At 41.4% G+C, this 23,004-nt stretch overlaps 1 protein-coding gene across 6 annotated transcripts in view; it reads right to left on the reverse strand.

The window, feature by feature from the left end:
• PPARGC1A (PPARG coactivator 1 alpha) overlaps nucleotides 1-23,004 on the reverse strand; it is a 410,292-nt gene that overhangs the window by 81,384 nt on the left and 305,904 nt on the right. For all 6 annotated transcript variants that reach the window (XM_055588151.1, XM_055588146.1, XM_055588148.1 and 3 more), the window contains one exon: nucleotides 19,960-20,139. In XM_055588151.1, coding sequence (XP_055444126.1) covers nucleotides 19,960-20,139 — 180 coding nt within the window. The remainder of the gene's footprint in view (nucleotides 1-19,959; nucleotides 20,140-23,004) is intronic.

The following is a 23,004-nucleotide window of genomic DNA, read 5'->3' on the forward strand; positions in this document are numbered from 1 at the left end:
TTGGCTTGTGGTAGCTGACTATTTAAGTCATTTCTGATTCTATTTGTCACATTTGCTCTCAGAGATACCACCAAGGGTAACTGACAGAGGACTTCTTATTTAGCTCTGCTGCTTTTGTTATAATCTAATGAGCTACTGGACTGCCAAGTATGACGTAGAAAGGTCTTGTTAGAAGGTGGATTCATTTTTTAAATGTTATTAAGAGCCTACTATGTGCGTCCTTTTTCTTGGTCATTCCGTTTTCTTCCTAAAAGGTAAGAAATGCAGTTTACTACATTTAATAAGTAAATAAGAGTATGTTTAACCCCTGATGTAATGAAGTTTCTCAAATAAATAACCTACCAACACCTACAAACTTTCCTCCCTTTTCAATCTTTCAGCAGACATTTTTACCCCTCTCGTGGTGTCTTCATGGTACTTCATCTCTAATTTTGTCACAAAATTCATCCCAATATCTGATAAATTAAGTGTCTTTTCTCTAGACAACCAACTCTTCTGTCGTAAGTATTTTGGACATGATACACTCTTGCATTTTGAGTACCTAAATTAGTACCTTGCCCACAGTGGATGCTCTTTCCATGGTCAACAGATGTGTCCATTTAAGAAGGAATGAAATAAATTCCTGAATCTGAGTTTCCTATGTAATGGCATACTAAATTTTAACTCATTGGACTTTCCCAATAGCTCAATTGGCACAGAACCCACCTGCTCATGCAGGAGACCCAAGAGATACGGGTTTGATCCCTGGGTCAGGAAGATCCTCTGGAGGGAGAAATGGAAACCCACTTCGGTATTCTTGCCTGGAAAATTTCATGGACAGAGGAGCCTGGAGGACTAGAGTCTATGGGGTCTCAGAGAGTCGAACATGACTAAGAGCACACACACCTCTATGAGTCAGCCCAGGTACTCACATGGGCTGGGTTAACTGTTCCCTAATACGTGAAGACAGCTCACGAAGGTCTCTGCTAAAATAGCAAAGATGACCAAGAATTCAACGGCTCTACGGAAACTGGCAAGAAATTCAGGTTAAGGAGATTCTTTCACTTGGCTATTTTTGCACACAGGTTTCCAGCCTATAAACCAAAGCAAGGCCAAAACGTTCACAGCTTCTGAAAATTCTGAACACCTCAGGAGATTAGCCATCCCACCACTTCATTCTAACCTCTGTGCTTGATTCTTCCATGAAATTGGGTAACTGCCATATAGCTATGGTATTATAAACTTGTGCGATTAGGCAATCATTTTTTTTCATATGAAATAAATTTTTTCATCGCAATTTCTGACAAGGAAACTACAACAAGAAGCCAAAATAGTTGCAAAAGGTCTGAAGTCTGGATCCACTGAGAGAAGCAAAATGGGCTAAGATCTATGGACACAGTAGTTGGGAACAGGTGGTCCCTGGGACACGGGCAGAATTACTCCCAATGCTCTGAAGCCCCATAAAGGTACCAATTTTTTAACTCTTCACTGAGTGTGAGAAATATTCCCTCTCCTATAGGAGACAGATGGAGAAGGCAATGGCACCCCACTCCAGTACTCTTGCCTGGAAAATCCCATGGACGGAGGAGCCTGGTGGGCTTCAGTCTATGGGGTCACTAAACGTTGGACACAACTGAGTGACATCACTTTCACTTTTCACTTTCATGCATTGGAGAAGGAAATGGCAACCCACTCCAGTGTTCTTGCCTGGAGAATCCCAGGGACGGGGGAGCCTGGTGGGCTGCCGTCTAAGGGGTCGCAGAGTCGGACATGGCTGACGCGACCTAAGCAGTAGCATAGGAGACAGAGTGAATACTCAATATCCATTGCAGACAGATAACAGTGTCTTTATGTGCCAACACACAACAGCTTAGCATGTGTCTCACAACTGCTGTTATAACCACACATCTACCTTCATCTAAGGAGCAGGTTTCAGTGAACTAGAAGGTAGGTTCACTGCCACTCTGGCAGGTGCACATGTACTGCTGTCACGGCTGGCTCTGTTTACAAACCGTCTCTTGGACAGTATGCTCTCAGATCTTTGAGATGTCTTTATTTTTAGCGTGATTGGTCTGAATGGCCGGGTAGGTCACTTTATTCTCTCTCTCTCTCTTCCTAACTCTCTCTTTTCCTCTCCCTGAATCTGATAGAACCACTGGAAATCCATCCATTAACAGACATCAGCGGAGAAGGCACTGGCAACCAACTCCAGTACTCTTGCCTGGAAAATCCATGGACGGAGGAGCCTGGTGGGCTGCAGTCCATGGTGTCGCTAAGAGTCGGACACAACTGAGCGACTTCACTTTCACTTTTCACATTCATGCATTGGAGAAGGAAATGGCAACCCACTCCATTTCTTGCCTGGAGAATCCCAGGGACGGGGGAGCCTGGTGGGCTGCCGTCTATGGGGTCGCAGATTCGGACACAGCTGACGCAACTTAAGCAGCAGCAGCAACAGACATCAGAAGTAGAATTCCAAATATGCATGGCTTTGTGCTGGGCACTGAGAAGATGACAAGACACTAAATTAAGGCAGCCATTTAATGAGTATGACAGAAGTCCTTGTGTGGTTTATAATGGAGCATGAGGGACACTGCCAGAAGCATGGACCCCTGTAGCTACAGTGCAGAGACCTTCACAAAAGGAAAAGGTGCTCTTTCACACATGTGACAATAATACTCATTTTTTGCCTATGAGGGGCCACCGAGACCTTAAATTTACAGACTTAGCAGTTTATCCTTTCCCTGGTAAAGGCTCTGACTGAACACAGACCCAAGCAACTACAGCCTTTACCACAGCACACGGTTATAATACAGTTTATGGACACTGTGTCTACAGAAAAGTTCCTTTGGACTCTCACTTTTTAAGACTTATTTGCAGTGACACGCAAAGGAGGACAGATTGAATTTCTGAGAGCCCCCAACCACACAGCTTTTCCTGTCCGTGTTCCTGAACTTCATTTGCATTGATTTTCTCTTTTTCCCCTGCTCAGCTCTGTGGAGGGCACTGCAATGGCAGGGCAGTCAGCTCACACACAGCCTGGGATTAGCTTTTATGCTCCTGGATGAAAGGTCGGGTGGAAAGGCCCACCACCAGCACAATTAATCTGGTCACTCAGGGACCATCCGCTGGTTCAAGAATAGCTTGCAGGTGAGTGATGGACAGGGTCACCGCTGCCTGACTGTATCAGGGGCTATTATGACAGCCATAAAGAGAAAGGGAAAAATTGAACAAGGGAAGAATGACTCCTGAAAGGGACATGAAGAGAGGCACAAATGCCTTCTTACAAAGGAGAAGTGTGAGAAGTGCCAGGGGAGCTGGGCTGCTTACAGTAGTCGGGGTGGACGGCATTCTTTGAAATTGCCAAAGTTGGAATATTAATGAGGGGTCATGACCTAACCAAAGCTCAGGGTCCACATAGAGAAACCCAAACTGTCCATTCTCTCCCCTTAGGTGAAAATTGACAGAGCTGGGCCAGAAAGTTCAGATAAAGAAGACCCAGTCATAGCATTCCTTGGGTTTTGAGACAGAGATAAGACTTAGGAAACTCAGTCCTTCACATTATCTGAAATCCTTTACCTGAAACCAAGCAGCACAATTTAGTGAGTGTCTAACAAGCTCTACAGCTGGTGATTTATTTATAGGGCTTCCCTGGTGGTTCAGATGGTAAAGAATCTGCCTGCAATGCAGAAGACCCGAGTTTGATTCTTGGGTCAGGAAGATTCCCTGGAGAAGGGAATGACTACCCAAAGGATCTGCAATCAAAATGAGAAACAAGGAGGAAATTATTCACAGTGCTGGTAATACTTAAGTATGTTCTCAATAAATTATGCATTGTTGGGTAGCGGTTTATATTTGGAGACTGCATAGAAAAGCACCAAAGAGGAAGAGTATAAGTAATTTCATTCTAAGGTAACGTAGGGAAATCGCTTATTTAAGGATAACCCATAGAGATAGGAGCCTGGTGGGCTACAGTCCATGGGGTCACTAGAGTTGGACACGAAACTTAGCGGCTAAACAAAAACAACAACTGCTGAGCTGTATTTTTCTTAACCAATGGCCTCAGAGCTAAAGAGTTTTACTACTGACAAGAAAAAAGAAAATCTTTTTTATTGGAGGAAATTTTACCAGTTGTGTTTTTGAAGGGAGAAAGTGATCTGACAAAATATATAATGAAGTTTAACATTAAACTATCATTACACAGAATGTTCTCATATTAGGTGTTGCTATTTGGGAAAGACAGGATGATATCTAGACCCCACGAAAATCTTTTATATATAAAAATATGTGTGTGTTTGCATATATGCCTCATTTATCTCTCATGATCAGGCATTAATCTACATTGGAACTCGCACAGATGAATCAAGAAGTTAAATGGCTTAAGCACCTAATTTTTTATTAAAGCACTTCATTTACATATTTTCCTCATCTTAAAAATTACGAGAATTGATTTTTGTAGCATTGTGTCATACTATAAAAATGACCATGGGGAGCTTTAGAAATATAGCCCTGAGAAATACAGGGCATTTTTCCTCAACTGAAATTGCCCCAGATAGTCATATTTTCAGTAATTGTCTACTTTTTGTAGTTTTTAGTCTCATCTGTTTTGGTCAGTTCTTACTTCCCACTCCTTGCCTCTACAAGCTCATTAACTTTCTAAATCATTTCTTCTAATCTCCCATGTGCTCAGAACACAGATAACTAGATTTGTTTAAATTGCAAGTGAAACAAAAGGAAGCAAGTGGTAAGTGAGAATTGGAGAAGCTTATCTGGGAATAAAATGCATTGAGTTTGAGGGTAGGATTTTTTTTCGCACATGGTTTGGCTTCTCCGAGACATCTATACAAATGGTGTGTTTCTCAGCTATGTTTCAGACAATTAATAATACTAAGTTAATAATGGCCAGAGAAATGAGGTCTCCTAATATGAATTATAAAAATAACCACTGTGATTAAGTAAAAATACATCCCATCTATGGAACATACATCTTCTCTTTCAGCTATGAAACATGTCACTAGAAATAAAAATGAACCAGCAACTAAAGGAAAAAAAGTAGGATCGATGTTTTGTTTTTCCATATCACAAAAGCAGCAGAGAGGTCACACGGTACTGCTGGAGGGTATCATGCTTTTTGCTGACTCAGAGAAGAAACACATTTGCCATTCAAAGACAAATTAAACAGGCCATGGATCATGCTACGTGGACCGCCAGACTCAGTTATCTGCCAAGACCAGGCAACATTCAGTTACCTCCAAACGCATCTAAACACAGAAAATTCTTTGGCTCTGTGTGGACAGAATGTCTTTGTCAAAATTTTCAGTTGGAACAAATATTGCAAAGCAGACCAGACCCAGATTTGTCCCAGGAGAAACTGACACAAATCCTTTTAGGACAGGGGCAGCCACATTGTTGGGATTGCCCGGTGATAGGATTAAAGGAGCTAGAAAGTGGCATCGTGACCTAATATAACTCACAAATCTACTGGTCTCAGCATCCCAGCATTGGGGACCAGAGGGGGAAGGAAGTCACTCAGAAGTCACTCATCCCATGCAGCATCACTGCATTCAAATGCTCAGGCATTTGCCCAGACTCTTCTTCAGTGGGACCAGCCTTCCCAGCTTGCAGCACTGCCTAAAAGAAAAGGCAACTGATATCAGCGGCTCAGAGGAGAGCAGGGTGTCCCCGCTAAGCATGTGCTGGCAAGACACAAGAGGATCCTAACATGAGAACATTTCTGGACAGGATCTGCACTGGCGAGGATCCCTGAACACCCGGGAGAACTATGTCTGGAATACAGAAGCTCCAACTTCACCTCTGAACAAATGAGATGGCACTAGGAGAGGCTAGTGTCCTGAGGCCAAGAGTCAGTGGAAAAACCAAGGGCGTTCCTGTAATAGAGGGACTTTTTTTTCTCTATGTAAGCACCATGTAAAAGCAGAAACAAACTTCTCAGAAAGGACTGGGGAGAAGAGATTTAAGCTGGGGAATTACAGGGAAGTGAAACAGATCTAATGGACTCAGGCCCAGGAATGATGTAGTGCCTGGTACCTCCAGAGAGCAGAGGAAAGGGCTGGGGAGCCTTTGTCCTGAGCCTGCCTCACTCACAGAAGCAGGCAGGACCTTCCATGAGACAATGAAAAGAAGGTTCCAAGACACAGAAAAGCCACCTATTCAGGACGTCACATATAGGCAAAAAGTGTGTCAGGCCTTTCAGCTGGACTGAAATATCATTCTCATAGAGAAAGGTCAACAGGTCTAAAATGGTGCAAAATGGTTTTCATCCAAAAGAGCCCCACATACATTGCCAGGGGCTCAGTGTTACACTCACAGCAGCCTGGCACACTAGTTAGAGAACTTTCTGCTGACAGCCTTGCCCTCTGCCCTTAGGTTGGCTACCCGCATCTTCTCTCAGTCATTTCCAATGAGCAAACCACTATTTTTCTCAATACTATATGTGTAGGACACCATAAATCCCAGGTCCCCCACTTTCAAATATTCTGTCCCACTGCCCTGAATTTGATGGACTCTATGCCTGGGTTTCTGGTTTGGAGCAGAAGGTCCCATTACCTAGGAGAAACTCTCTCCAGCAAAATTCTACCTTAAGGTGAGGGCCTTTTTGAAGATGATAAGTGTGCCAACCCAGAGAAGGGCAGAAATGATCTGTGAGCAATGACCAGGATAACAGGCAAGAGGCCAAAGTCTCTGCTTTGCTTTCTCTATCCTAGAGCTTGCTGCTGCTAAGTCACTTCAGTCGTGTCCAACTCTGTGTGACCTCATAGACGGCAGCCCACCAGGCTCCCCCGTCCCTGGGAGTCTCCAAGCTAGAACACTGGAGTGGATTGCCATTTCCTTCTCCAATACATGAAAGTGAAAAGTCAAAGTGAAGCTGCTCAGTCATGCCGACTCTTAGCAACTCCATGGACTACAGCCCACCAGGCTCCTCTGTCCATGGGATTTTCCAGGCAAGAGTACTGGAGTGGGGTGCCACTGCCTTCACCCTAGAGCTTATCTCACTTGATTTTAAAGCCCTGCCTGCATCACTCACCATGAGCTTCATGGCACCACAAACTTTGTCTACATGTAGTCACAGTACCTCCAGAAAGTGACAAGGGGATCAGAATGCTGATGGTTCACAATAATTTTTTAAAGAAGGAATAAATAAATCAGTGTAAAGAAACTGTTTAAGTCCAGACGCATGAAGAAATGTGAAAATACAAGTTGGAGACCAGAAGTTTTGGCTGGCAAGTGGTTTCTTCCATGAGAAAATGTGACCATCTATACCACAAGTAACATGGGATGAAAAGATCAGTGCTAGGCCTGTGTGTGTGTGTGTGTGTGTGTGTGTGTGTGTGTGTGTGTGTCACTCAGTTGTGTCTGATTCTTTGCGACCTCATGGACTGTAGCCTGTCATGTGGAATTTTCTAGGCAAGAATACCAGAGTGGGTTTCCATTTCCTCCTCCAGGAGATCTTCCCTTGATCAAACTCATATCTCCTGCATTGCAGGCAGATTCTTTACCATCTGAGCCACGAGGGCAGCCAGTGTTAGGCACACCCCTTGGTAATAACATGCATTCTAAAGCACTGTCCTGAGGTTTTAAACTTAGTAACCTAACTGGGAAAACTCACATGAAGGCAGAAACAGCCGGCAACACCTTCTGTCTCCAGGCCATTTGAAGGAAGATGGGGAGCACTGAACACCTCTAAGAATTTCTCAAAAGTGAAGGTGTACTTGACATTGGTTTCTACTCATGCCTGGTGCCTAAATATCAGCCACCTTGGAAACTGATCTCTGCAATTGCACCCCAGAGACTGGTGAGTACTTTTCATTTGTCCCCTTCTCTTTTCAGTAAGTTGCACATTTGCTTAAATCATTTCCTTGCTGCATCTCTCTAAATTCTCCATCATGGGAGTCTGATTGAAATGTCCAGCCTTCTCTATGACCCAGGACTCTGGTAATGAATTAAGAGTTAACTGGAGTGCAAGTGAATGCGAGAGCTTGCCAAAAGATGGTTAGAAAATTTCATGACAATTAGCACTGATTTGCGCTACAAGAATAGAAAAAAAAAAAGTTTTAAAGGAGAACAAAAAAAGCTACTCACACATACACAACCCCAAAAAAAGCCTTCTAGCACTGGCTGAAAATGATACCATTGGATGACAGAAGAAACACACCAGATTAGCCAATTAGCATTCACCCAAGAAAAGCAAGCACTTTGAAGAGAGGGGAGAAAAGGAACCCATCAACTGTAATATCAGCTTTACAATAGCCCTGACTGTTTATCTACCCAAAGGAAATGCTACCTCCCCACTTTTTTTGTGACCCTCTCGACAATTCTGGGGGAAAAACTGTTAGTTCAACATTATCGCAAGCCAGAATATGACTCTATTTATGTGACAAGTTGACAACATACAATTTCATGCTTGTTGAACTGATCGGTGTTATATATTCACTGTGCATATTATGAAGCCTCACCATTATAAATATGAAACAGTATACACTTATTCAAAGTAACTCCAGCAGCGGCAATTTATAGCTAGGTTGTTTGTGCTCTTATGGAGCCCGTCGCCGCCTTAAGGGGCTGCAGCACGCAGAAACAGATGTGAAGTGTGACTCCGACCAAAATGGATTGACGATGACCTATGTGAGAGCAGGCTATTACATTTTGGTCTGCATGGCAGCTGACACTGGTTTGTATTTAGATATGTGACTGGTGAGAACACTGTGTCCTTAAAGCTCTGTTTAAACACAGGCCAAGACATTTGTCTACTGGACTAATTATTTTACCACCCTGCTATGGCAAGTATCCCTTTTTTTTCCCCTTGAAAAAAAAAAGAATGTGAATGTGTATGTATGCACACACACACACACACACACACGCAGGCAGGCACACAGTTCCACTATGCTGTGTAAAGTTACAGTCAGTACTTTAAAACTTGGTTGTGTCAAGTGAGTGCTGGCAAGAGTTCCAGAACGCCTGCATCACAGGGGTTGTACCACATTCGTGATCAGGTGCCTGGGAACAGTATAAGGCCACAAACCATCAAACCATAAGCTGTCACAGCCAGTTTTTGGTTGAATCGTTTCCTCCTTTCTCTCCCCCTCTCTCTTTCTCTTAGCAAGCTTCAACCAATTTGCAAGTGTTCGCTTCCACAAGGACAAATTTGGAAGAGTGAAGAACAACACAATTTATCCAAATGTGGAAGGAAATGAGGGAACCAGGCGCCTTGCTAAAGCTAGATATCACAAATTTGCATAAGTAGTTTCCCAACGACAGAGGTGCTATTCGGAACAAAATAAATTGCTTGTATTGTATGCAAGGGCACAAACCTTGACCAAGTTTGCAGTTGCTTCCCTGCTCCTACATTTCTTTAAGTACACCCAGATATTCCTGCCAAGAAGCCCAACTCTCTGTAGGTAGTGGCTCTCTGTAGGTAGATCTAAAACGTTTAATAGTCTATTTATTATTTCATTTAATTATTTGTTTTTAGGTAGACCTAAAAAGGTTATTGTTTAGCCTAAAAGTCTTCAACATCTGTATTTGACTATTAAGAAAAATAAACAAAAAATATTTGATGTATTAATCATGTTGCTCTAGGATTTTCTAGCAATTATTTCCCCCCCTTTCTGTTTATCTGCTTAAGAGTAACACTCTTAGTTTTCATTTTGAGATCGAGAAATGGAGTCACCGACCGGAATCTTGGCTTTCTTTCTAAAGATTTTAATTCTAGGGTTTTGGAACTTGCCCATTCTAACAAAGTTTGCTATTCAAAATCTACATCTCTTTCTACTTTTCCTGTTGGACTGAAGTGAAGGTGTTGTTGGTCTGTCTAGTAAATCCAACCCACAAGATAACATAATCACATACATTCATTTCTCAGAGACCTTGGCGGTTCTTATCTCCTTGCTTTTATGATCTCTTATGAACAGCCAGGAATAGCAATTTGCAGCCTGTTTGTAAAGTCATCTTAGTCTGAACCTAGCCTTCTCCTCTTTTATCACACAGTGATATTCTGCAGCTAAATCCCATTTGCCACAGTAAAATTTGCTCTGAGCTCCATTTTAGAATAATGTGAGTATTCTCTGTGTGTATGGAACATATCAAACATGCAATGGAGGGCGATTATCATTTCAATGAACTATTTATTAATAGAAGATAGTGTGTGTGCTTTGCTTAGATTTATTGATATGCTGCCCACCGTACATTGTAGCCTGAGGTTATTTAGTTCCTAGTCATTAGCGTCTCAGACAAGCAGCTTTGTGGCTCTCACAGTTCCAGTTCTTTGTGCTTTGCTCAACTTTATTTTACCACCAGATCACCTAGAACCTTAAACATAAGGCTTGAGTTCTATGTTAAATCAGAATTATTTCCTGTTAAGTGTTCCAAGCTCCCCATTTTTATTACCAGTTACTTTATTAAATCCTTAATAACATAGATAGAATAGTTAGTTAATTTGTGTGTTGAGCCATGGATGTTAATTTGTAAACATAATAACATACTGCAATCATTTGCATAATAGCATTTTAATCTTTTTAGTAAAAGCTGTAATTCCCTACAAAGTACACTGCAGTAGAAACTAAGTGACTATTGGTAATAATACAAAAGGCCTTAAAATTCTGATCCTATTATAGTGTTGGAACATACCCAAACTGCTTCCATAATCTCTGAAATGTTACTGTTCTCTGATTTAGGTGTCTGTGTCAAGAATAAAAATGAAGTATAACTGGTAGCAATAGACTATTTCCTAAATGTAATTTAGTATTCACTAAGCACCAGCACTTTGCAAATAGCTCTGAGGCTTTCCTTCAAAGTTCAGAGCTCCAGCCCTGCATATTGTGTGAGAAACACCAAGGAACTCACTCTAAAACTCTATACTCTGCGCCGTAGTCAAGGCTCCGATAAATCATGCTGATGTGACACAGAGCAGGGGATCACCCATCAAGAATTTGGCCACTAATTCTCCCTTCTCCCAACCTGACCAGCCTGCTTTTACCTCCTTGAACTAACTGCTTCTGAGAAGTTTGGGAGAGAATGAAGAAGTGGGGGAAATAGTTAACAAAGCTCCTTCTTAAAAAAAAAAAAAATAATGCTTTTGGGGGCTTGATCTCTAGAGCCCATTAACACCAATCACAAGACTGGCCCCCAAAAAGGTAAAAAACAAACAAACAAAATAAAAACCTAGTTTAAAAGTCAGGCCAAGTCATTTTACGCAAGATCTGGTAATTCATTAATCTATCCAGCTGCAAACCTTGAATGAATAACTTGCACTAGTAATGGGGATGGGCAGGTCTACGCAGCATCAGTGTTTAGAACTGGCAACTATGTGAATTATTCTATTACACAAGAACAAGTACAAAAAGAACAAGTACAAAAGTATCTCCTATCGTCATTTTGGGACAAATGGCATAATGGATGAGAAATCATTTATCATAGTAAAAAGTTGCCCTTGCTCAGATCAAGAGTGTGTATTTCCTTGTGTACCTCTCTCCCCTTTTCCTTGCTCTCATTCTACCTGCTTGTAATTCTGCATCTTTGGCAGGCTACAGTAAAACACAGTATCCTGCTTTGCTTTCAAAGTATACCTCAAGAGCACACAATCTTGAAAGTAACCTGAAAGGTTAAAGAAGAAGAAGAAAAAAATGATCCTTACAAAACTGTTTTACACCATAGGCAATTCCTTTTATAAAACCCACAATAAAAGTGTTCGTTTCTAAAAGACTAGGCACATAATTATAAGGACAGATGAACCTTGTTAAAAATGTGAAGTCAGGGTGGAGAACAGTGGAAGAAAATTTGGCTGTTGGTCTTTAATGTTCCTTTTTTATCTGCTTTGTGTGTTGATCTCATTCAGAGGTGAGCCATCTGCTGGGCTGTGGTTCCACCACATTGCGTATAGATGGGGGACGAGGACAGACAGACCCTCTGTATAAGCACACTGTGCAAGCACACACGGTTGCTGTACAAATAGTTTGTCCACTGCAGTATCCTGCATCTTAATTACTTTAACCTCGACTAATATCTCTGAAGTAAATCTAAGAGGCAATGAGCCACTTTTTCCTGAATGCTCTCCAAGTTTTCCTCCTTGTGGACATGGGTCTCCACTTTTCTGGCTCCAAAGATACCCAGGCAGAGTAATGTTCAGTTCAATGACCCACTGGCAAGTTCAGGAGGTAGGAAAAACCTAGGATATGCCCATACAATGTCCATACCTACTTCTTGGAGTACCCAGAGTATTGAAGTAGTTGGTCTCTACCTCAAAAAGCACAAACTAGTACCTTCTGGGCTTCCTCAGTGGCTCAGCAGTAAAGAATCCTCCTGCCAATGCAGGAGTCATGGGTTCGATCCTTAGGTCAGGAAGATACCTTGGAGAAGGAAATGGTAACGCACTCCAGTATTATTATTTGTGAAATTGCATGGACAGGAGACTGGTGGGCTACAGTCCAAGGGGTCACAAAGAGGTGGACACAGCCTAAAGAATAAACAACAGAACCACTTTCTATCATCATTGTGACCAATAACACATATGGATTCTCACTTTCCAAATCGCAAATGGTGCTAAAGTTGAAACTCCAGTACGTAGGCCACCTCATGCAAAGAATGGACTCATTGGAAAAGACTCTGATGCTGGGAGGGATTGGGGGCAGGAGGAGAAGGGGACGACAGAGGATGAGATGGCTGGATGGCATCACCGACTCGATGGACATGAGTTTGGATGAACTCCGGGAGTTGGTGATGGACAGGGAGGCCTGGCGTGCTGCAGTTCGTGGGGTCGCAAGGAGTTGGACACGACTGAGTGACTGAACTGAACTGAACTGAAGAACTGAATTTACTTCTGTGGAAAACAGCAGCAGACCTCATCTTTTGTAATCAAAACTTACACTGACCAAAGTGGTAAAGAACCTGCCTGCCAAAGCAGGAAACATGGGTTCAGTCCCTGGGTTGGGAAGATCCCCTGGAAGAGGGCATGGCAGCCCACTCGATTATTCTTGCCTGGAGAATCCCACGGACAGATAAGCCTAGTGGGCTACAGTCCATGGGGTTGCAAAGAGTCAGACACGACTGAAGCAACTTAGCACACATGCACAGTAACAAAAGCAACCACCAGGAAAGTTAGTGATGACGGTCACGGATGTCATGTAACCGGCATCCTGTGACTTATTTATTAGTACGGGTAGATGGCAACAGACATACCCCCGTGGATCAAAGCTCCTGAGCCATAATTTTCCAGTGGTCAGCATAATGGCAGCGAGGAAACAGGGTGATAAACCAGATGTTCCCAAGATAAGGCAGATGTTATCCAGGCAAGAAGTCTAAAACAGTCTTTAACTGAGGTGTGTAGAGGAACACACACACAAGAAACCTATTCAGTCTCCCTGTCAGATAAGCTGACAGTAGAAGTTGAAAATAAAGCTGTACACAGGCTGGGTCAGATTGTTGCTTCCTGATTTGTGACTCTCCAAGATGAACATCTAACTGATTTATACCCAGAATTTGGAATTTTGTGGTAGACTACAAATGCAAAGATAAGTACAACATAAATTTTTAAAATACTCCATAAGTCTCCATGAGTTTCAACATTCTTCAATGTTCTTATGTTACAGCCAATTATCTCCCCACTTAAAGGGCTATTATTTTCTTACTTGAAGTCTATGTTCTCCGTAAGTGTCATTACCAAGTGCAGCAAAAATCTGGTTGAGGGCCATAAATTGAATTTAAATGACAAACATTTATTGATGGCAAATTGGAAATTCCAGAAATCTTCAAGAAGTGATTATTGTAAATGAATTAGTTCTCTCAACATAACAAAGGAGAATTTATTCTCCTGATGATTAAATTAAGGGGAGGTGGTTTGGACACACATTTTTTCCCTCTGTTTGTTTTGTTAAAATTCTAAGAGGTTTGCCATTCATAGAAAAGTCTGCCTGACCACGGGCACAGTCAGAAGCAGGAATTCATTACCATGGAAGGCTACAGAATTTCCTCCAAGGAGACAAGTGAGAAAAAGCAGACACCATGTAAATGTGTGGATTGGGTTAAATATGTTCTGCCCCTGAGGCAGCAGGGAGATGGGAGCCCCTGTGTAAAATGACTCACAGTCCGAGAAAGTACTTCAGTTCCTAAAGGTGAGCAGACACTGAACCAGATAGATACTCATGAAGTTCTGATTCTCTTCGGAATATTTTCCAGTTGGCATGCTTTGCCAGCTCCCTCTCTAACCTAACTCATATTTGTCAGTACTCATGGAATTTTCCTGCGAGGTGCTTCAGGTTTTGTTCCCTGGACACCATCCCCTCTGCTGTCACCTTGTCCCTTCTCCGCACCTGCATCGCATGGGGTTTGGAATGCAGCAGAGCCTGCTGTCAGACGCCTTTACTTTTGGCTTCTCCATCTCTCTCACAATGATCAGAATGATCGTCTTTAAATACCGTCTCCATCACATTGCTCTCCTGCTAAAAATCTTCAGTAGCACCCTAATTGCTATTGTGGAAACTAAACATTTGCAACTGGGTTCTCATGACCTGGCATAATTTTGTACCCACCCTAAATCCAGACTTACTCCTCTTATTCCTGTGTTCCCATTAATACATAATTCACTTGAGTAAACCAAGATCTTCACTTTCATAACCTGTCCATGAAAACCCTTCACTCTTATTCTCTCATCAGCCTTGGTGACATTATTCTTGCTGATTCCCTCAATATATGCTAGAATACACACACACACACAAGTACATATGCAAACACATAGTCTTGCAATATTTGCCAAAAGCTAATATATATGTAGTATATAACCCCATGCATATAAATATACATGTGCGCATATGCATAAATATACACTGCATCACGTTGTCCTCCAGTTGCTGATATATATGAATACATACATGTATATGTATGCTTGTATGCACAGTCTTTTTCATTCTGTTCTAATCATTTATCATTTCACCATTTACCCTCCCAAACTAGAGGTGCTTTATATGTAGTTTTCACATTACCTAAGGCAGTTCATACCATCAATAAACATATGATAGTCAACCCATTCATAAGGTTGCAATTATTTACTGAGTACATACTTTCTCCTGTTTTCTATGAAATCACCTAGAAGAACTTCAGTGAACAAGACAAGCTGGTTCTCTGTTCCCCAAATACTCAGCAGTTTTTTGAATAGCCAAGATTTTTTTTAACTTTTCATAGGTATATAATATATGCCCATTGTTGAAAAAATTGGACAACAAAGTTAAAGGAAAAAGTGTAAATTCATCTATATTTCCACCAGAATGATTGAATATTTTTGAAAGCTTTCATCCACCATTCCCTTGAAAGCATAAAACAGGACACCTTACAGACAAGAAAACTGGAAACCATCTTTTTTTCTTTTACAAAAGTTCACAGTATCAGACCTTCCTGTGAGTTCCAGCAATTAGCCAATGTGAATGCAGGCCACAGCTGAGAGCCCTTCTCTCCACATTAGCAAAGGCAGACTTCAGAACATATTATGAGTAATGACCTAGAGACAGTTACATTCTCACTCTCGATGTTTTAAAGAAGCCCAAGTAGCTGCATTCAGAAGTAACAAGTCAATGAATGAAAGATGCCCATTCAGTGGAATCACAGAAGCATTAAAGCAGAGGTTAAAATAAAGCAGTGATGGGAAAAAAAGCAGTGATTGAACTTCCTTGGTGGTCTAGTGGTTAAGGCTCTGCCTTCTAATGCAGGAGGTATGGGTTTGATCCCTAGTCAGGGAACTGGGATCCTATCCTACCTACCAGGGTGTGGCCAAAAATTATGAATAAATAAACATAGCATCATAAATCAACTATACTTTGATTTAAAAAAAATTAAAGCAGAGACAAGGTGGCCCACAAAGTCCCAGAAGAGCCAACGTGTTATTTAACCTACACTATGTGACCCATCTTTACACACTGCCATGCTTTAAAAGTACTCCTTTATTCTCCTTCTTTGAACAATGCACAAAGCAACAGAGAGAAGGAAGTTGTGTTGCAATATTCTGAAACATTAATCTTGCTACCAGTCGATCCAGGGACGGCATCCTGTTTTCCTGACACATGGATCAGATTCACTGGGCGCTGCACCTATAGGCCTTGTGCCCTGTTTCGCTGAATGGCTTTTGAATCATACCTGGTCACCTGCCTTTACACATCCAAACACAGGTTGTGCAAGCAGAGATCGCTGTTTGTGTGCCCAGTTACTCAACCAGCATGTACAATTGCGTGCATGCTCACCCTGCTCCCGTTCAGAAACTCACTGTTTCCCAAATCAGGACATTTCAATTTCATTCTTTTATTTTCTTCTTCTTATGTTACATAAACATTAACCTTAGACTCAAATGGATGGAAAAGGTCAAAGGAAGAAATTTCTATCTATTCCCAACATTTAAATATTCTGCAGTACTAAATGTAACTCTTAAATACCCTCTTTCTTCCTGCTTTGATGAGAATTCAGAAGCCCTGTGGCCAGTTTCCAGCAGTGTCATCAATGTGCTATTTGAGTCAGGGAAAAGTGTTGAACGACTCAGTGCCTTATTTTATTCTGGGAATCCGAGGTAGATAATGCTTGTTATTGGCAGATCAGAGGTGGCAGAGACCATGACTGTTGGGCTTGCTCAAGTACAAGGCCTTCACAAATGTGATGAGGCAGGATTTTGAGAACAGGAGGAGAGTGAGCGAGCACAGGTGAAAGTCCGCTGTGACAGGCTTAAAGTCACAGGCGCTGGGAATACCTGGGGTGACGCAGCTTTGGGAGAAGCAACGTGCAAAGCTGTAGCCATTCAAGGGTTATTTATTCTGTTGCCTACAGAGCTTCTTCATAGGGGACAACACAGTTTTAGAATTCCACCTATGCTCAAAACACACTTTTCTTTTTCCATTATACAAAAGATGTCTAAGTTTAACACTAGAAGGTAAAGAGTAGAGGCATTTTTTCTCTATACAAATGCTGAGAATGCTGCTGGGTGTAACGCTGCTGCCACACATGGCCTTATTACCCTTTAATCCACAAAGAAGAATGGGTTTTGTGACATCAGAGAAAATGTTATGGGGACTTATATATACAGTCATGTTTTTGCTGTCTGCCACTAAGAGAATTTCTGACATATCACTCCTGAGGCCCTGGGCATCTCAATAATTTTATATGGCTTCTAAGTCTTTGTATCCTGTATCTTAACTTTATTTTCTCTCTCAGAAATCTGACCAATTCATCTTTAGAGTTTTCTAAAAATTGCGAGTAACTATTTTTTTTTAAAAAACAGGGTTTCTCCACCTCAGCACTGTGGTCATTTGGGGTCAAATGAGTCTTTGTTGTAGGGAGTCATCCTGTGCCTTGCAGGATGTTAAACAACATCTCTGGTTTCTACCTGCTAATTGCCAGCAGCATCCCCCTGCCCCCAGTCCTGACAATTAAACATCCCTCCAGACAATACTAAATATCCCCAGGTAGACAAAATTGCCTTTGGTTGAGAACCACTGGTTTAAAATGACCTAATAACAGGTTAAATGAATAAACCTTGTGTTTAGAGTGTTGAAAACAATTCTGTCAGTGGTAGAAAGTTACATAGGAAAACAAAAGGGGTGTCTTGGAGAAGGCAATGGCACCCCACTCCAGTACTCTTGCCTGGAAAATCCCATGGACGGAGGAGCCTGGTGGGCTGTAGTCCATGGGGTCGCGAAGAGTCAGACACGACTGAGCTACTTCACCTTCACTTTTCACTTTCATGCATTGCAGAAGGAAATGGCAACCCATTCCAGTGTTCTTGCCTGGAGAATCCCAGGGACGGGGGAGCCAGGTGGGCTGCCGTCTATGGGGTCACACAGAGTCGGACACGACTAAAGTGACTTAGCAGCAGCAGCATGTAGATACAGCATCCATAGATATCTAACTAGTTGCCAAACCAAGTCCTCTGAAAATGTTAATGGGAAGTACCTCATCCAGGTGTCACAAAATGAAATTCAGGGACACAGGTCACAAAAAAAGGTTGTATTTGCAACCAGCCCACCAGGGAGGCACCAACTACCATGCCACCACCCCCTCCAACACACACACACACACACACACACACACTCACCGTTTTAGTTATTCCCTAACCATCCTCTGCAAAATGCATGGCATTCACCCAATATGAAATAGCCGATTTTTAGATAAGAGGTCTATGGAGATGAACATTTTTAAAAGTACTGTTTATTTAATGCAGCATGACTTAAAATGGGCCTGTAACCTGACAAGTGTACTGAATGAGGAATGTTCAATTTACCAGTTCGAACCAGCCAAGTCCTCACATGAACTTTCCGAGACCCGGCTGAGAAGCCTGGGAAAGTATAACTAACCACAAACCCTCAGTGTTTCCTCCACCTGATTCCTCCTCCCCAGCCTTAACTCCATTACCTTAAGCACTCTTCTAAGACCCACTTAATGCTCCAGACGTATTATAAAATCTTAGCCGCTGACAGAATCTACAGCCACCTCAGCGCACCAGCTATATACCTGCTTCCATGTCAACCAACACTGAAAGCAAAGATTCTGTTCTATTTTTAAATATATTGAGCAAAGAAGCAGCTTGATATGTCTTTGTAAAGGATGGCTGTCACCCAAATTCAGTTATTCTATTTTTAATCAATGATAATAGACCTTGAAGTCAGATACACCTGGGGTTCAAATCCCACGTCTGTGTCAATGGTGTGATTTGGGGAAAATCACTTAGCCTCTGTTAAACTCACTGTCAGCATATGTAAAATGAGAATCACAAGAATAGTACCTAAACAATAACAGGTTGTTTTGAGGGACGAGCGTGATGACATATGTAAAGCAAAAGTGTTCCAAGAGGTTGGCCACTTTGTTATTACTATTACTGCTGAATCTACCATATTCATCCGTCACTCACTGCTCATGAAACACTTATTCAACACCTTCTGTGTGCTGGAAAAACTCAGTAAATATTGTAAAATGGGTTTTCTTAATGACTCAATAAACATTTATTCAGTGCCTTTTATGTGCTGGGTGCTGGAAAAACTCAATAAATATTGTAAAATTGGTTTTCTTAATGACTCGAGATTTCAACCAAACAACATTGAAGTGTAAGAAGTGTCTCTGCTGGTAGATAAAAAATAATTTTATAGCACTTTGTATGAATCCTGGCTCATGGTAGGTAGAAAATGTTGCATGAGAATGGTGGCGCCAGAGGTGCCGACACTGAAAACGAGTTGATTCGACAATCCTAACTCATTTTACTTGCTAGAGTGACCACTTCATTTCTCCCCATAAGAGATCATTCATTTTCAAGTAAATGAGCACTGATCTTGTGAGAAAGAACTTCTTTTCTCAAAGTAACACTTTAATAGGTACAGATTAACATTCTTTATTATAGGGTAGGCTTATAATAAAGAGTCTAAAGTCTGGGAGGTAATTTTCACTACTGAAAGGTAAATTAATTTTGACTAAATTATAAGTAAATACCAGAGTAGTTGGGTGTAGAAGTTCTCATAATATAAATAAATCAGAGTTATGATCAAAATATAATATTAATAGTAAAAAAAAAAAAACAACCCTGTCTACTATTTTATAAACCTACTTTGTAAAATGAGTAAAGGTAGACCTAACCCTTTGGTTAAATGGAAATACATTCTTTTACATTTTACATTAGGTACCGTTTTCTGTGGGAAATAGACAGGAAAAAAACAGGTTTAGTCATTTGCTCTTCTTTGTCATTCATTCTTTCACAATCTCTTAATATTTCAACAGAGTTTGATACACTCTGTTATGGGTCCTCAGGGCCTTAATTCTCAAAAAAAAAAAAAAAGCCATTTGTTTTCCAAATATTGTTTTTCCACAAAATAGGAAGTACCTAACTATGATTAAAAAGTCTTTTGGTGACAGCAAAGCAAGAACCCATTATGTTTTCGGGCCAATAATCATGTTAGCATGGCCTAAACCAAGTTCAATGAGAAATTAGTTTTCCCGAAGGGCTGTCCTTACCTCAAATATGTTTGAAGGCTCGTTGTTGTACTGATTAGATATTATTTCTGATTGGTCACTGCACCACTTGAGTCCACCCAGAAAGCTGTCTGTATCCAAGTCGTTCACGTCTAGTTCAGAAAGGTCAAGTTCAGGAAGATCTGGGCAAAGAGGCTGGTCTTCACCAACCAGAGCAGCACACTGCAGGAGGCAGGGAGAAAAAAAAAAAACTTTCATTAACTGCAGGAATTTATTAAACTGTAATAGCATGTGATAGGAATTAAGCCTGGTTAATTCAACGACACCACCAAAGCTGGTTTCCAGGGTTTTAGTCCCCAGCAAAAAACATCCTAGACTCTTTAACTCCCTTTGCTCCCAAAGGATACTTTGCCAGAACCATCCCATCCCAAACTCTACCTCCAAATCCATGGTAAATGCCATGCTTCCATGAAGTCGTCTGATTTGTCCAGTTAGAAATAAATTTAGATTTGTTTGTACCTCTTTGATAGCACGTACTAAGTTTCAAATTGCTTTCTGGTTAACTATATGCAAAAATTCATTCCACTCTTTTTTTAAAAAGAGAATAACTCTTTAAAAAAAAAGTATTTATTTATTTGGCTCTTCAGGTCTTTGTTGCAGCATGCGGGATCTTTTCCTTGTGTTATGCAAACTCTTAGTTGTGGCATGTGGGATCTAGTTCCTTGACCAGAAATTGAACCTGGGCCTTCCTGTATGGGGAGCATGGAGTTTTATCCACTGGACCACCAGGGTAGTCCCAGAGTATAAGCACTTTGAGTGAAATTTGCTCAGTCCTGTCTGACTCTTTGCAACCCGATAGACTTCTCTATCCATGGGATTCTCCAAGCAAGAATAGTAGGGTGGGTTGCCATTCTCTTCTCCAGGGGATCTTCCTGACCCAGGGATTGAACCCAGGTCCCCTGCATTACAGGAGGATTCTTTACCATGTCAAGCCATCAGGGAAGCTCTTTGAGGGAAAGTTATAAATTTGATTTCACCTTGGAATTGCCATCACACACAAGAGAGACAAAATAAATGATTACTAAATGAGAAAAAAATAAGAACTATACCAGGAAAACTCTCCACTTATGCTCCCTTTAACTATTATAATCCATATAATTCATTTAGCAACTAATGATGCAGAGTCCTTTAACGTGTCCATGGTTCTCTTGAATTGGTATTTAAATCTTTTACTCTTACTTGACTTTTCATGAGCTTCTGAACTTCATCTTAAACAGATCAAAAATAAGTCCCTTGAGATGAAGGACAGAAATCACATTTCTTATTATCATTGTATCTTTCACTACGTGTAACTAGCAAGTCTTGTGTGCTCACGTGTGGGTCTGAGGATGGATGTATACAATTGGGATCACCTGATGTGTGAACAGAAAAACCACTCTACCACACAGTCTTATTTTTCTTCAACATTTATATTTTGCTCTAAGTGAATTCAAAAGAATGATTTTTTTCCTTGGAGTTTTAAAAAATGATTTCAATATATTGAGAGGCTTAAAATACCCTCTGCTGTGGCTGGGCTGCTTGTCACCTCCTTGCATACAGTAAGTGGTCTGTTAACTGTTTCCTACGGTGGCTTTTTGAGAAAGTGGACCCTCTTCCCAAAGAGGCGGATTTCTACTTCGAACTGGCTATCTGACCACTAACAGCACTGCAATCTGTGAAGAACCCTGCAGAAACTGCTTACTGCAGGGGTCTGGTGATATCAGAGCTATAACGACTAACCCACCTGCAAGCCGAGGGGTCTCAGTCGGCAGGCACACCCTCCCAGGTGTCAACCTCACGGCCCGCCCTTCCAAGGTCAGGAGAGATGCTGGGGAGTTGTTCCTATCCAGGCAGCAGTAGGGCATGAAGCTGAAGATGCTGCTTGACATTTAGATTTTGAATAAAATAAGTTGTATGCAGATTTTTTTCTCAAGTGCCCCTGTCATCCCTGGCAGTCTACATTACACGGGTCATATGCAGCAGTGTGATCGTAAGCACCACGCTGAGAAGTAGGTACTGGGTAATGGAGTCAGCAGTAGGTAAGGGGAGGCTGGGAGGAGCCTGAACATTCCTGCAGTTCCTCCCTAAGACCACCAGGCCCCAGAGAGATCCTGAAAGGCAGGCACAAAAGTAATGCCAAGGAAGAGCAATCACCTCCATTGCAACTCTTTCCTTATCATTTTATTGGTCTTTCCTTTTTTATTATTGGAGTTATCCCAAAGTTACAGGTCAGTATATTAAACTAGGTTTATAAGTAAGCTAGGCTGAAGAGAAGGTGTTGTTCTGGTGCAATGTTCATGTTTTGTTATGGGTGTAACACGTCCCAGTCTCTACACTTGCTCACTGCTTGTCCTCCAAATACAATACACATACACACTGCTAACTCTTCTACAACATGACCAATCCAGAGACAAGGGGAAAACTTTTTCAGTGGTACAGAAACTGCTAGGATTGGAGGAGAGTCTTTAAAACAAAAAGCAAAAACAACAAGAAAATAAAAAAATAAGTTAGATAACACACGATCTGTGCATTTGGTTTAAATTCCTTTTGTGGATAGCACACTCTAGAACCCATGTCTTGGAATGCTGACACTGATTGGGTGGACAACTTCTTGCTGTCTCTCTCTTTAACAGCCCTCTACAGGCATGGCTCTTCAAAACCCTTCAACCTTTCAGAAATATGTATTTTTCAGGAACTTTTAAAACCATTGAAAAGACGGATCTTTTTTTTTTTTTTGTATTTTACTCTGATGTCATTCACATATTTCTTTCCTTTCCTCTCTCTGTCAGTTTCTCTCATTTTTGCTTTTCTGTTATGGCTGGAAAATGTGCATAGATGTTCTTTCCAATGTTGACGTGTTAATAAAATCAAGACTTCTGAATGTGGCATTATCCTGATAATCTAAAACACATTAGTGGTAGCAAGTGTTCCTGTTATTAATTTATATTTGGTCTTTGGATGATGCCAGCTTAACAGTCCGAGCCCTGTAACTGTCCTCATTTGACACGCTGGTATTTACGGCTTCCCTATACATCTGTAACAGGTGTG

The sequence above is a fragment of the Bubalus kerabau genome, chromosome 7, assembly GCF_029407905.1.
Source record: "Bubalus kerabau isolate K-KA32 ecotype Philippines breed swamp buffalo chromosome 7, PCC_UOA_SB_1v2, whole genome shotgun sequence".
NCBI lineage: Eukaryota > Metazoa > Chordata > Mammalia > Artiodactyla > Bovidae > Bubalus > Bubalus kerabau.